At 34.1% G+C, this 15,056-nt stretch overlaps 1 protein-coding gene across 13 annotated transcripts in view; it reads right to left on the minus strand.

The window, feature by feature from the left end:
• Positions 1-15,056, minus strand: part of ADGRL2 (adhesion G protein-coupled receptor L2) — a 189,913-nt gene that overhangs the window by 77,248 nt on the left and 97,609 nt on the right. For all 13 annotated transcript variants that reach the window (XM_041750517.1, XM_041750514.1, XM_041750516.1 and 10 more), the window contains exon 3: positions 9,072-9,285. In XM_041750517.1, coding sequence (XP_041606451.1) covers positions 9,072-9,285 — 214 coding nt within the window. The remainder of the gene's footprint in view (positions 1-9,071; positions 9,286-15,056) is intronic.

Below are 15,056 nucleotides of genomic sequence, written 5' to 3' on the forward strand. Positions count from 1 at the left end.
ATCTAATAAAATTTCATTTCTATTCTCTATAACTGATTAAGCATCTATTTTTATTTGCTTAAGCTATAACATTTTTTTAAAAAAGACTCTTGTAAAACATACTTATATATGACACTAGTAGTATGTCACCAGAGGCAGCTATAAACACTAAATAGAAATCACACTTAGGTACAAAACAAAGTACTCAATTGGGTATTTGAAACTAGTCTTATGTAAGCAGATACAGTGTGCTTTCATTTAGTTACTTAACATTGATTATGTAGTACATTTAGGGAATATAAAACACTGAGTTGGACTTGGTTTCTGTCAATTAACATAATTAATGTTTAAATTGACTTGTAAATAGAGACCAGTATTTTACTGTGATGAAGTAAGGAATGTTCGGAGTAAATACTGCCGGGTATATGACATTATATGTACTATTGAAATACCTCTGTAATCTCATCTGAATCATTTTTCAAATGAGAAAGCTGGAGTAAATAATACCTAAGACTATGACTATGAAAAGCATTATGAAAAAAAAAAAAAAAAAAAAAAAAAAAAAGCATTATGAACAGATTATTTACACCAATATTGAAATTTGTATGTCATATCAATATTCAGGTTTGCTTTTATTTCTTCACCTCTCCACCTTGGTTTCAAAAATAAAGACTATTTCTAAAAGTAAAAACTGAAGCAAAATCTCCAGAGTTAAAATGAGATATGCCTTTCCTTCTGAAAACCAACTTCCTTTTCTTTTACCTGACCAGCATCCAAAAATCAAACTCAAACTTTTAAGCTTTATTATTATTTTATTATTTATTATTATTTAAGGTATTATTCAAACCTCTTTTTTTAAAGATTTTATTTCTTTGAAAGAGAGAGAGAAGGAGGGGGGCACACAGTAAGCAGAGTCCGATGTGGGGCTCGATCCCAGAACCCTGAGATCATGACCTGAGCCGAAGGCAGACGGCTAATGGAATGAATCATCAAGGAACCCCTTATTCAAACCTCTTAATTCACTGAATAATCTTTAGGAAATACTGAAGATCAGTAATGTTTTGTCCTGAGGAAAAATGGCCCTGGCTTCCTTGACAAAAGGCATAATATAAAAGGTTAAAAACACACATATTAAACAAAAGGACCAGAGAAAACTGGCAATTCATACTTATTCTCTCAGTCCTCATTATCCAGTAGGATTGTTTTACTAATTTTTATTTTAAAAGGAGAAACAAAAGACCCTGTAGGCCAGAATCTTTGATGTGACATTGTTTCTTTCTTCTGCGTTTGATAAGCGGGGTCGTAAGGGATATTTAGATTATTTGTCTTCTAAGCCATTTCACAATTTATTAGTCTTTCTTGCACAGTAAATGTGAATGTTTAATATGTTTCATGTTTATTACCGCCAACAGTCTCCCCTTCCTATAATGAATGCTTTGGTTTAAATGCCCATCAGTAAGTGACATGCAAAGTATGTGTCCAATTAGATATACCAATTAGAGCTTTAATGGTTATTTATTACTATACTAAGGATCAAGAGTCTATACTAGTGACCTCCCAATCCTTGGCCAAAGAGAAATGCTTGTAATTTCAGTTAGTTGTCTTAAAGCAATTCGGCCAAGAGTAAGAGAATTAGTGGAAATCCGTCACCTAACAGAAAATAAGCTACGTATACTGCATGAAGATGATGAGTTAAGTATCATCTGAGTTATTTATTTTTCCCCAGATACATTTAATCTTAATGGACAAATGGCTGATAAATCTGACACCACAGATAGATAAAAGCACTTCGGATAAACAGCATATAGGTAAGAATGTAGTTGTTCAGAAACAGCAGGCTTCAATCCTATGAGAATGAACAGGTTCAGTGAATAAATATACAAAGCAAGAGAAAAGTATACCTGACCAGCAAGTATTTATAATGGTGCAAGAAAATACACAAATTCCCAAAATATTATAGATATCAAATTAGATGAAAAGACAGATTTGGCTTATTTTTTCCTTCCAAAAAGTTCCATTAGTAAGAAAGGGATGTATCTTAAAAAGGTTTTAAATGTATTGTTACCTATAAAGAGAGATCAGGAAACAGAAAAATAATTAAACTCATTTAGCTCTGACTTGGATACAAAGCTTCTTTATGAAGACTGAATGATCAATATAAAAGTTGAGAGGGTTGTGTGTCAAAGAGAATATACCCACACTGAAATCTATAATCATGAAGTCTCCCAGAGAATACCTGCAGAATCGTGACTGCATTCTAATGGATTACCTTGGTTAAATTTTGAGAAGCTTCCAATATTCATCAGTTCTTATAGAAAGGTTTTGCATATGTGTATTAGAGTCACCCTTTTAAATACTTTACACACACTTAATAGCTTATCAGTATATGTGAAAATACCAGAAATGTACTTTTAGAACCTAGATAACAGAATAATTAATAATAGCTGTTAATTATCATAATAATAAACTTTTATGTTACTAAAAAATTAATGAGATTCTAGGTATAGATGAAGTTTCACCCTCTATAGCATATAATTCAACCTTTCTAAAGGTTCACAGAGTGAAAAGAGGGGTATCATGTTGTCACACCTTCCCAAGGATATTTTTAAAATAAGTGAGGAGGGTATACATGCTGCAGTGTGGACATGATATACTGACTGCAATGATAGTGGATTCCCTGATGCAATGAAAGGGAACTAGAACATGATGAATCCCAAGTTCCCCAGCAGTTCTAACAATGCTATTCAATAACTCTCTTAAAATAGAAACAATCACCTATGTTCCTACCACCCCCCCACCCCCACAGAGGGTCCCTAGTTATGTGCCTTGACTGATACCAAGAATGAGAAGCAGTAAGGCAGAGGGAAAGATCCTTATGCTTATTTCAGCCTAAGGCATTGTCTTACTGCATGGTCCTTTCCATGGAGCCTTACTTCTAGCCACATGCTGGGAATATGCACTAAATTTTCGAGACTCACTCTGCATCTACTGTAATGCAACCAGTCATGAAACAGAAAAAGTAATGCACATACATACACAATAACACATTTCTTCAAATCCTCATACACAAAAGAAACTCACTACTTGAGTTACTATTGGATTGGCATGTTATGTAAAATGTAATTATGCTTAGAGATAATACATTGGGATACTGATGGGTTTAGAAAAGGGAAATTCACGGATAGAAAAGTTACTGAATGGTATATAGGATGGGAATAGATGAATCTAGTTCCTACATATTTGAGCTTACTTCCATCATCTCAACCAACGTGGAAAAGATTTAGGCTCTGAAATAAGCTTTATCACCTACTTATTTGGCTTAATTTCATGAAAACGTACCCACGTTCTAGAAGCAAATTTTTCCCTTTAAGACAAAAGTCTGAATTACACCCCTACTTTATAAATCTAGGTCATCTATTTATTTATTGTTGGCTCTGTGATTAGGGAGGTACCTAATTCTTCTGGTCTAGGCAAGACTGAATGCCATTTTCTTGATTTCTATTCTGAAACGCTATCATGAAAATCTTACCTGTTCTTTTATTTGGGCTATCTAAATGGAATAAAAAGTATTCATTATCAGTGAGAAAAAAACTGTACATCTTTTATACATTATTATTATTATTATACTATTATTAACTTCACTACTGGCATTATGAGACATTATCTTCTTGTGCCTGTTCTGGTTTTCTTTCTTTTTTTTTTTTTTTTTAAGATTTTATTTATTTATTCATGAAAGACACAGAGAGAAAGGCAGAGACCTAGGAACAGGAAGAAGCAGGATCCCTGTGGGGAGCCTGAAGCGGGACTTGATCGCAGCATCCTGGGATCACGACCTGAGCCAAAGGCAGACACTCAACCACTGAGCCACCTAGGTGCCCTGTTCTGGTTTTCTTGACGGCAACTATACCTCTGTTCCTTATATGCAGGTGTACTCTAGAGTTTTTGCATGCTTAAACTATGTAACTTCTGTGAATAAAATCTATTCACCAGAAACTGTCAACTTGTGTTTATGTACGTTCTTTCACTACTCTTCTGAGTGCCAAATCCATATAAACAACTGCTTGCTGAACTATTTATTTATATGCATGCTTGTTCCCAAACAAACTTAAAGAAACTGAAATGGGTAGTATAACAATAAAAAATATACTGAACTTTATTTAATAAGAAACATAACATAGTTAGTTATGCTATGAGGTTCTAGCCAGTTGCTGTGTACATGTGGGCCAAAATTTTGGCCAGAAGTTTTAAAAGAACCAGACTAGCTCTCCATGTCTAGGGCAGCCTTTAATATCTGTGGGCAACTTCAAAACAAAAACAGTCTATTTTTTAATCAATTACACAAAATATACCTTTCTTGCCATAAGAAAAAACTGAGGTATGTATTCTTTCTATATTCTTTAGGGGAATACATATTACTTTCAGAACCTCTTTGCATTGACAGAAGTATGCTGATGCATAATCTGATAGTAGGAGTTAACTCTGTAGCCCATCCACTGTAAAACCTCACCTACCCATGCACATTAACCTAGCATTAAATATTGAAAAAGAGTACATATTTACCTTCAGATCTCTAAATCAAAGTGCTAAAAACTTAAGGGCATATTAAAAAGCATCGTTTAAGGCAGCAAACTACCTTGATCAGAATGGGCAGGCTCTCAGAGTAAAAACACTAACAAAGGGAGAGTCATAAATGATGCTGGAAGACGACTTCAGATACAATTTAGCACTTTAAGAAACTAGATTGTACCTGAGTGCTGCAAAAACCCAAAATTGTTAGCAAAATTCTAATTTCCTTATTCATCAAATACTTCAGAGAGTAGTAAGTTTGTAAGTTTTTTATTGTTTGTGTTGCTTTGATAAAATCAAAGTGCTGAAACTGTTGCACAATTTTTTAAGGTACCTCACTATAATTACCTCCGAAGAGTGCTAAAAACATTTCTAATGGTGATTATTTTATAAAGTATTAAAATACATAGCATTTTAGAGAAGAATTTCATTTCTCACTTTTTCGGATGAGCCATTTGTTGTACTCATAAGACAAGTGTACTATCAGTTCCTAATAGAGTCTTTGTTTCACACTTTTAAATGAACAGGAAATATAAAGTGGAGATAAATAACAATTACTAACACTTTTGCCACCACCACAGTCAAAATTACAAGTTTATTTAGTTACTTGGCTCTCAACTGCTGGGGTAATGAAAGTAAGGGAGGGAGTGTAAAAGCCTTGAGATACAAACATATTTTAATTTTAATTTTAATGGTATTAAGTGTGCATTTTTCTCCATCATTATATTTTAGAAATTTAATAGAAAACCTCAAGTGCTTTTTTTGAGCTTTCCAGAGAGAAATATTTTCTCTTAAAGCAAAAAGTGTCTCTTTTCTACATTATCAAATGTCATACTTTCTAACAATTATAAATAGAAAATTTGCTAATATTATTAGGAATATGATAAAAATAACTATTTGTAAATTCTAAAAGAGTATTTTTCAATTAAAACAAAAACAGAAAACAGGGATATACTTTAAAAAATGGGGTTCCTGTGTGGCTCAGTTGGTGAAGCGTGAGACACTTGTTCTGGGGTCATGAGTTCAAGTCCCACATAGAGCTTACTTAAATAAATAAAAAAAAAAAAACAGGGCACTCCATCATTATTCAGTAATAATTCACCTGCAAAAATACTGTCTGCATATTTTCTTACAGTAATTTGAAACTATGTACCAGTCAAATATGGAAGACTTCCTTAAAGGGTTATATTCCGACATATGTAGAATGAAGTACTTACAAGCTACCATTATGAAACTCATTTTTTTTTTTGAAACTCATTTTTAAGTCCTCTTAACATTGTCTTCCTGTTACTAGTGTTCTTGTTTAAATTGTCATTGTGCTGATTAAGTAATTATAAGCCACAAGTATAATACAACAACTTAAAAATGGGGGTACTACAGCTAGTTCTGGAATTAACCCCTTATTTGCACTAATACATCATAAATTGTGGAGATTTTGATAGCAAGGGTACAGTGAACAACTGTATGCTTCCACAGAACTTAAATATCCCCCAAACTCTAGTTCCTTTTAAAGTATTATCAAAAACGTAGTTCTGCTTTTATAACACAATGAGATAATGAAAAAAATTTATCCTGTACCTTTCCTATACTGTGTAATTATATTTAATAAGTACAAATATGATTACGAGTTTTTTTTAGATATCGAACTATGTATTTAAATCTATAAATCCACAAATGTTAAGTTACCTACCATGTAGGTAGGCTAACTCAAGGCCTCAAGGCCAACTTTTTCAGACCCTCTCTCTGTACCAACTCCTCTGATTTTTTTCTTGCCAATTTTGTAAGAACAGGTAATAGCACATAATAATTCTTTACTTCTCACTTCTCTCTGGCCTACTTTTAGATGCTCATCTAATATCGCTACAATGGAACAGTTCAACATCTAAAGAATAGATAAATAATCAGTTATTAGTGGCTGCTTTTATTGTCTCCCTAGCACGAGCAGTTCCCCAGTTTTTAAATACTACAGGAAAATTGTCCTATTACAATGTACTGGAGCACAGAATCCACTTTTCCCAAGAAGGTAAGTTATTTTATAGTTTATTTCATAGGCCAGATTCCATATGCTACACAATCCATAATGAACTTCTGTTTTAAATTTTAAAAACCTTTCTCAAGTGCCATTTATGCACATGAGATTTTTGTCTTAGCTTTTCAATAATGACACTTTAAAAACTAAAATTAAAACTTTTTTTTTAAAAAAAGCTTATATTTAAAGTAATCCCTATACCCAACGTAGGGCTCAAACTCACAATCCTGAGACTGAATTGCATGCTCTATTAACTGAGCCAGCCAGGTGCCCCCCAAATAAAAATATTTTGATGGAAAGCTTTTAAAAGTATTGTATATGTTCTCTGGTTTCTTAAAAAAAAATCTTGGCCAGTATTAACACTAAAGAAAAACTTTGTAATGTGCTACTTAGAATATGGGTAACACATATTGTCTGTGAAATCAGGGATTTTACAGTAATTTGTACCCATATTCTTATGGCATGGATATTTTGAAAATAGTTTTTCCATTTTTTTCTTCATTGCCTCTTAATTACCTTTTGATGGTTTCATTCTGCCTACGCTAAACAGATCTCAGTCTAGAAAGTTTGCCATTCTACTTTAAGGTACACTAATAAATACGCCAGAAAGCTAGATAGAATATTGCGTCCAAAGGGGGGGAAAGAGGCAAGAGTAGAGGGTGAAGGCTTTGAATAGATAGATGAAGTTTTCCTTAGTACACAAAATACAAAAGCAGTAATGTATAAGAAACTCTGTGATATTTAAATGTTCCTTCAGAGAGTCTCTATGTTCCAAATAACTCCGACTGCTGGAATATCATTGTACTAGCTTGACCATAACTAACTATGATTTTAATATCTTATACATAAGAAAATTTTAATTAAGATGCCAAATGTAGCAAAATTGAGGGGAAAAAAAAGAGGTCAGAAGTTAGGTGCTCTGTAGTAAGGCAGAGGAAAAGCAATACCTTTCCCTCAGCAGTTTTTTGGTATTCTATCTATATGTAGGAAGGAAATTATCCCATTAAGAGATATCATTTACATATTTTAAATTTTATAACACACTTTACAACACATATTTTTTTTTAGAAAAAATTTTTTTAAGATTCATTTATTTGAAAGAGAGAGGGGGGGCAGAGGGAGAGAGAGAGAATCTCGAGTAGACTCTTTGCTGAGTGCTGAGTCAGATGCACGCCTTGATCTCACAACCCTGAGATCATAAGCTGAGCTATTGAACCAAGTGTCCAATGCCAACTGACTGAACCGTGCAGGTGCCCCTCCTACACATCATTTTAAAAACACAGTATTAGCCAATGAGATGTCTATATATGTATATAGACAGAGAGAAAGAGAGAGAACACATATGTTTTTGTAACTTGAATTTGCTATTTTTACTTTGTTTTTTCTAAAAGCTAAGGCTCCAGAGAATGAGAAGATAAACCACAGACTGGTAGCAAATATTTGCAAAAGCCCGTAAGAACTGTTACTGATTACAAAATAGGCAAAAGATGACCAGACACCTCACCAATGAAGACATACAGATGGCAAGTAAGCATATTAAAAATATTCGATAGGTCACTGGGGAATCAAAACTATGACATATCACTACCTACCTATTGGAATGGCAAAACTACTTACGATACGACAATGGTGGATGCGTGCCATCATGTATTTGTGAAAACCAAGGGAATACCCACCACCAAGAATAAACCCTCATGTAAACTATGGACTTTGGGTGATAATGAGGTGTCAATATAGATTCATTATAGCAAATGAACCACTGTGATGCAGGATGTCGATAACTAGGGAGGCTGTGCCTGTGTAGCAATGGGAGTATGGTAACTCTGTACTTTCTCTGCTCATTTTTGATGTAAAAAATATCATTAAAAAAAATTAAGGAGCAGGGTACCCCAGTGGCTCAGTCCGTTAAGTGTCTGACTCTTGATTTTGGCTCAGGTCGGATGTCAGGGTTGTGAGACTGAGTTAGCCCCTAAGTCAACCCTGTGTGTGTGTGTGTGTGTGTGTGTGTGTGTGTATGTGTGTCTCTCTCTCCCCCTGTGCTCAGTGGGGAAGTCGGCTTGAGGATACTTTCTTTCTCTCTTCTGTCCCTCCTCCCTAAAATAAATAAATAAATATTTTTTTTAAAAAAATTAAGGACCAGTTATTGCCAAAGACCCAGAAAGTTAAATATTTTTGATATAAAAATATTCCAAATTTCTGCAGACTCAAAAAAATGATTACATTTCAAATATTATTCTTATTCTGTTTTTTATGGTTTATGAAAATGAAATGATAGGTATTACACAGTCCTTCTGATATGTCAAACTATATAAAATGATATAGAGATTTAAATGTTGAAAGCTTAAAAGTAGAAATCAACATTAGTAAGTAAAACCCTCATTCGGTTTAATAAATGGGCTGAGATGTGGACTTCACTCACCTACTTTGGAATTATTGCAATAATTTTACCCATTTGGAAGTAGTAGCTGAAATGGGATATTAACACATAAGTATTTACCTTTGAGTCATAATTTTGAAGGCATCTGGGAGGTAGCAGTCTGTATTCTCCATCTGAAATGGGTCAGCGTCACAAATCTTGTCATCTGTCCGACCATAATTAGCGCTCTCAATCATGATGACATCACTGCCTGGACATCGCAGGTCTATAGAATAACCTTCACAGGATAATTCTCGTCTAACTAACCCGAATGGTAAAGCTGCTCTGCTGAAACCTTAAAAATTAAAAAAAGAAAAAGAAAATTAAAATGAACACATTTATGAAATACTTCAATAAGGCATTTTCAAGTAATATGATTCATGTTTATATTTAAGAGATGTCACAAAAAAGTTATTTAAGTTATCCATTCATGCATTTATTAAACAATTTGTTAACTCTTTACTATACATCAAGAAGTTTAGTTTTTTTAATATATGTCTTTAGCTGGACTATTCACCTGTATAATACAACCTAAAATTACTCAAAATATTTTCTCTATATAATCTACTCACAATCAGAAACTAAATGGCTCTTTCTGAGTAAATCCAAAGAAAAATCACCAATTTAATCAACAGATTTATAAATAATGACAAGCTTTACAAATACAGAATGTAACAACTAATCAAGAAACAATCTTCATTTAGGTAGTGGGATAAAAGCTGATATACACGGACTGTACTTTCTCATTTAATGTATGTATGTTCGTTGTTGTTTAGTAGCATTATCTAAAACATTCTTTTGTCTTTCCCCAACCCAAAACTAAGCCACTATGCAATAACATACTTCAGGCACAACAATTTATGTCGATTTATAGGTACTTTATTTAAAACTGGCATAAATGGAAACATGCAGCAGTTGAGCATTCAAAGGAGCCAAAACTGCTCCAATCCAATCCAATATGATGAAACAACCCAGAAGAGCAAAATCTGTCTTAGATTCACTTTTGTCATCTACAGAACAGAGATGAAATACCCATGATGCTACTTCTCCTATCAATGTGACTCTAAAATAAGATCATGTACATAACGGTGCTCAATTAAATGCTACATGAATTTAAGTGTGGTGTATTAGAAACAGTGTAGGAAACTTCTGTTCATGAGTGCTGAAAAAGATTATCAGACGGAATCAACCGCGGGACCCATGAAGTAGTAACACAGCCACAGGACAAAGGGTAAAGACAGAGAAAGACAAGAACCGCCAAGAACTATTGTGTGAGTGAAGTCCATCTTCACTCTGTTGGTGTTCCACCCATGGCTTAGCTACCACTGTCAAAAACTTCTCCAATTTCTTCTGGCTCAGTTTCTTATTTCAATTTTCTAACCTATCACCATCTCAAACATTCCTGTTATAAAAGATTAGCAGTAATTTCAGTGTTTTTTCTCAACTCTATTCTTTTAATTATTCTGCATCATATAAATTATCCTTTATATCCCTTTTTATAGGAAAAACTTGGCACTCAGAAGTAAACAGTTCCAAGTTATAAACTTTGAGTTGAAAAACTGGGTTGCATCCAGGTCAGTCCAATCCCAAAACCTGTTTTCTTTGACTTTATTGTGCAATGCCTATCACTAATTCAATGAAACAGAGTCACCTGGTAAAACATGCACCTTCTTCCTAACAGGCAAATAATCCTCCAGAGAGAGGTGACTGGGTTACTTTAAAAGGACTTAAAAATCCCCAATTCTCAGACTTGGCTGAGCTCTCAGTTCTACTGAGAAAATTAAAGGTGTAATTGGAATGAAGAAAGCAGAAAAGGACACAACTTGGGAACACAGAAATCTTCAGAGGATTATGGCCTACCGTCAGCTTGGAAAGTTTTCACTAAGGTTTATTATGGTCTTATGAGATTAATAAAGTATATAGAGAGATGCACTATCAGTGAAGAAGGAATACAGAAATGGAGCTAGACGAGACCATGGGGTGCCTTAGTTGATTAGGTGTCTGACTTCGACTCAGATCATGATCTCAGGCCCTGGGAGTGAGCCCCACTTCAGGCTCCTTGCTCAGCAAGGAGTCTACTTCTCCCTCTCCCTCTGCCTTTCACCCTGCTTATGTTCCTGCGTGGACTCTCTCTCTCTCAAATGTGTAAATAAAATCTAGAAAGAAAGAATAAAGAAAGAAAGCTAGACAAATGTCAAAACAGCCAGTAAACAGGCCAATCTTTCAAAAAGTTTGTGAAAGTTCATAAATAAACTTTTACACATTTATTATTGCTTTCTTCTGTTTCCTGATACTGTTGTATTGTACTGACTTTACAGATAATTAAAAAAAAACTAGTATTCTTATATTTGTTTTGATAGAAAATATACTTTACACCTTCACTTACTTCAGTGGCGTAAGCTGTGTGGAACTGAAACAAGCAACATAACATTTTGAAGCAAGAGTATTTTAGAGGCAGAGATCCTTTTAATTATAAATCTTTAACAAATGAGAATAAATCATATTATTAGAAAATACTATGAATGTTAGAACACATTATTAGAAGACTGGCTTGGAGCCATAATTCACAACTTTCACTACTTGTCAAAAATATAGGATTGATTATGAAGCACAGTGGTTTTTAAAGTAAGCCCTTAATTTTTGTTGTTGTTGATAGTTTTTAGGATTATAGTTATACTTCTAAGTTAATTTTCCTGTGCATTTGGAAGATATTTAAGAAGCTGCATTGTTGAGTATCCTGCTGTCTTAGTAAATCAGAGATAGGATTTTTAATCCTTAGCCATAGTCATCCAAACAGGTAAAGTAAGAAAAAAAGAAAAGGAAAAGGAGACAAAATGATCAGCATTCTTTAATAATTTAGATTTCTAATGTAGAATCTTCTGGAGAAGAGAGATCATGGTACTTACGCTTTCAATGCATAGAACTCAGTGAGTACTTAATAGTGAGTATTACTTTATTAAATGTTACAATGTCTATTGTCTTGAATTATAAGTGTTCTCCTTTATAAATCCTTGCTCTCTCCCCACTGTTTCCATTGAACTTTATACGTCTTCACTAAAGTGCTTATTATTACCACATGGCACTATGCATATTTATCTTCAATTTATATCTTCCCTGCTAAACTATGGCGATAGAGTTCTTCATTATAATACCAATGCCTAGGTGGGTACATGATACATAATTCCAACAAGTATTGACAAACCAAAGCTAAATTGGACTAGTGTTTGTTAAAACCATAAAAAATTGCAATTTTTTCCCTCTATAGAACCTATTTCCTTTGGTAATGGAAATAAAAACAGGCAAGGATTAAAATTAGATAAACCACTCATAATCAATGAAAATGACATGCCATACTAAAAAAAAAAATATTTAAATTCTGCCAATTTATTATCTTCTAGGTACTGCTGGGGTTTCATTACTGTTTCTCAATGAGACAGATGAGTAGCATGTTTATGAACTTTCATTTATTTAAACACTGTGTTTCCAATCAGAAATACAAAAATTCAAATGGGAACACAGAAAAGTTATTATAATAGCCAACATTTACACATCAATTAAGATGTTCTGGCACTGTGCTAAATGCTTTATATGGAACACTTTTTTTTTTTTTTATGCTAAGCAACATCATCATCAACAACAAAAAACAATGCAGTAGGTCACACAGGGTTCTCAGACTCCTTAAGCCCATGCTCTTATTAATGGCCACAAACAGAAAAGTATTGCGTGACTTCCCAAGCCACCTTACTGACAATAACTTTATAAATTTTCATACAACGTGAAACCCACCAATGAATATAAATTTGACAGGACACAATTATGAGAAAGGTTCACAAAGCATAGAGATAATAATGAAAATTATAGTTGTGAAAATGTAGTGTTGTGTTCCAAAAATATAGAGAGGCACAATCTACACTGTTCAAATATGTACACATGGAAAAGAGTACAGAATACTCAAGTATGTGTGTCTGGGTCACCCTTGTGAACTTGGCTAAGTCATTTTACTTTTCTGGGTTTTAATTTCTTTTTCTGAAGAATTAAATTTATTTCGAAGTTGTAGCAAATTCCCTCAATCTGTTATTCTAAATAGGCAAGCTTTTTTATCAGGTGACACATGCTATTCCAACATTTTTCTAAGTGATGGTCAAGTAACAAATTCCTTGTTCTATTTCTTTAAAATATAAAGATACACGAGAAGGCTAACATGGATGTGTTATGGCACAACTATGTAGATTACACAGTACCGTCAAGGTAATTCTTGAAAGCACATGTGTTGAACTAGGCAGGCAGGATTCACACAAATCATAAGCAGACATCATCCTGTATTAACTATTTTAATCAAAGATGGTAAAAGGGATAAAATAAATAGGGTCAATCAACGGGATCACAAGAAAAATTTACATACTTTTTTTTAGAAAAATGTAAACCGCTGTGACTTCTTTGGCCACTTCACAATATTTCCCTAAAAGCTTCCAGGAGTTTGGGTTCAACTTCTTCCACCCACAATGGTACCTCGGAGGAAGTCTGGGAAAGTCTTAAATAAAACTGTTGCAATTGATATTAATTTTTAAAATTCGGGACGCCTGGATGGCTCAGTGGTAGAGTGTCTGTCTTTGGCTCAGGCTGTGATCCCAGGGTCCTGGGATGGAGTCCTGCATCGGGCTACCTGCAGGGAGTCTGCTTCTCTCTGTCTGTCTTTCATGAATAAATAAATCTTAAAAAAAATTTCAACATTTTCACTAAGAAAATGTGATTTAAAAAAAAAACAGAACAAATCTTATTCCTAAATATTTATTTACTCCTTTATTTGTATCATGTTAATGACTTACTATATTGAATCACAGAAATAAATCATCATAGGTATGGCCACTATTTCTTAACCATATTTTCTTCCTTTGTATATGATGCTTAACTGTTTAAAATGTAATTTTAGGACTTTTTTTTTTTTTAAGTCACTTGTCAGGACTATATAATTGATTCCCAATCATGATTTTGCATCAGAGTCATCTGATGTTTTTAAAAAGATCCTCAAGCCCTAATCCAGACCTACTGAATCACAGTCTCTGGGTTAAGATAAAGCTGGGTATCTGTGTTTGGGGAGAAAAATGTTAATTTATTTGCAACACACTGATATAATAACTAATATGTGCCAAGAATTTCTCCAAGGCCTTTTAAAAATAGTTTTTATTTCTCTATTGAGATTACATATTAAGTCACTGCCATCATATTTCCTCTTAATTCTCTAATATAGTTGTAGTTTTACTTTAATCTTTGAGTATGTTCATAATAGCCACTGAAATTTTTATCTGCTAAATCTAACATCTGTGTCCACACATCAGACACAGTTTCTACTGAATGCTTTTTTCTCCAGAGCATGGGTCAATTTCCTTGTTTCTCTGTATATCTTATAAATTTTTAGTTGTTGGAAACTAGACATTTTAAATAATATTCTGTTAGCAATTGCAGATCCAGATTTCCTTCCCCAGAGAATTACTGCTACTGTAATATTATCTTTTTGGTATCTTGACTGGATTTAATCTACAGGATCTGTAGTCTGCGACTGCCATCTCTGTTCACTATTGTTATTTTAATTCTTATTTTTATTTTCTAGCCTGTCTTCCTAGAGATCACCCGTCTCCAGATAGCTTAGTGATCAGCCAGTGATTGGGCAGAGTTCTGACATAAACACCATGAACCCATTAACAGGGTCTCCACCCTCCTGCTGATTGATCTGAGTGGTAGGGACAGTGTTCGAAGTTCAGGCAGTTTCCAAGCCAGCCTTGGTTGTTTACTTTCTGCCAAGTCCTCTCATGTCTTTTTGGCATGTGTGTGTAGCTTCCCACTTAGTCAAGAATGTATAGAGAACTTTGGCTCTTTTCGTTTCAAAGATTTTTTGGTTTTGTTTCAGACTAGTCCTCCAGTCTCCCCAACAGGGACCACAACCTCGGGCTAGCAGAGCTGTGAGTCTTTCCCATCTGTTTTCCACAGTGTTTACTACTTTCATTGGCAACACTGCTGGGCACGGGTTTCCATCCTCCACCCCAAATCAAGCCAACTCTCTCTGGCAGC

Source organism: Vulpes lagopus, chromosome 3 (genome assembly GCF_018345385.1).
Source record: "Vulpes lagopus strain Blue_001 chromosome 3, ASM1834538v1, whole genome shotgun sequence".
NCBI classification, from domain to species: domain Eukaryota; kingdom Metazoa; phylum Chordata; class Mammalia; order Carnivora; family Canidae; genus Vulpes; species Vulpes lagopus.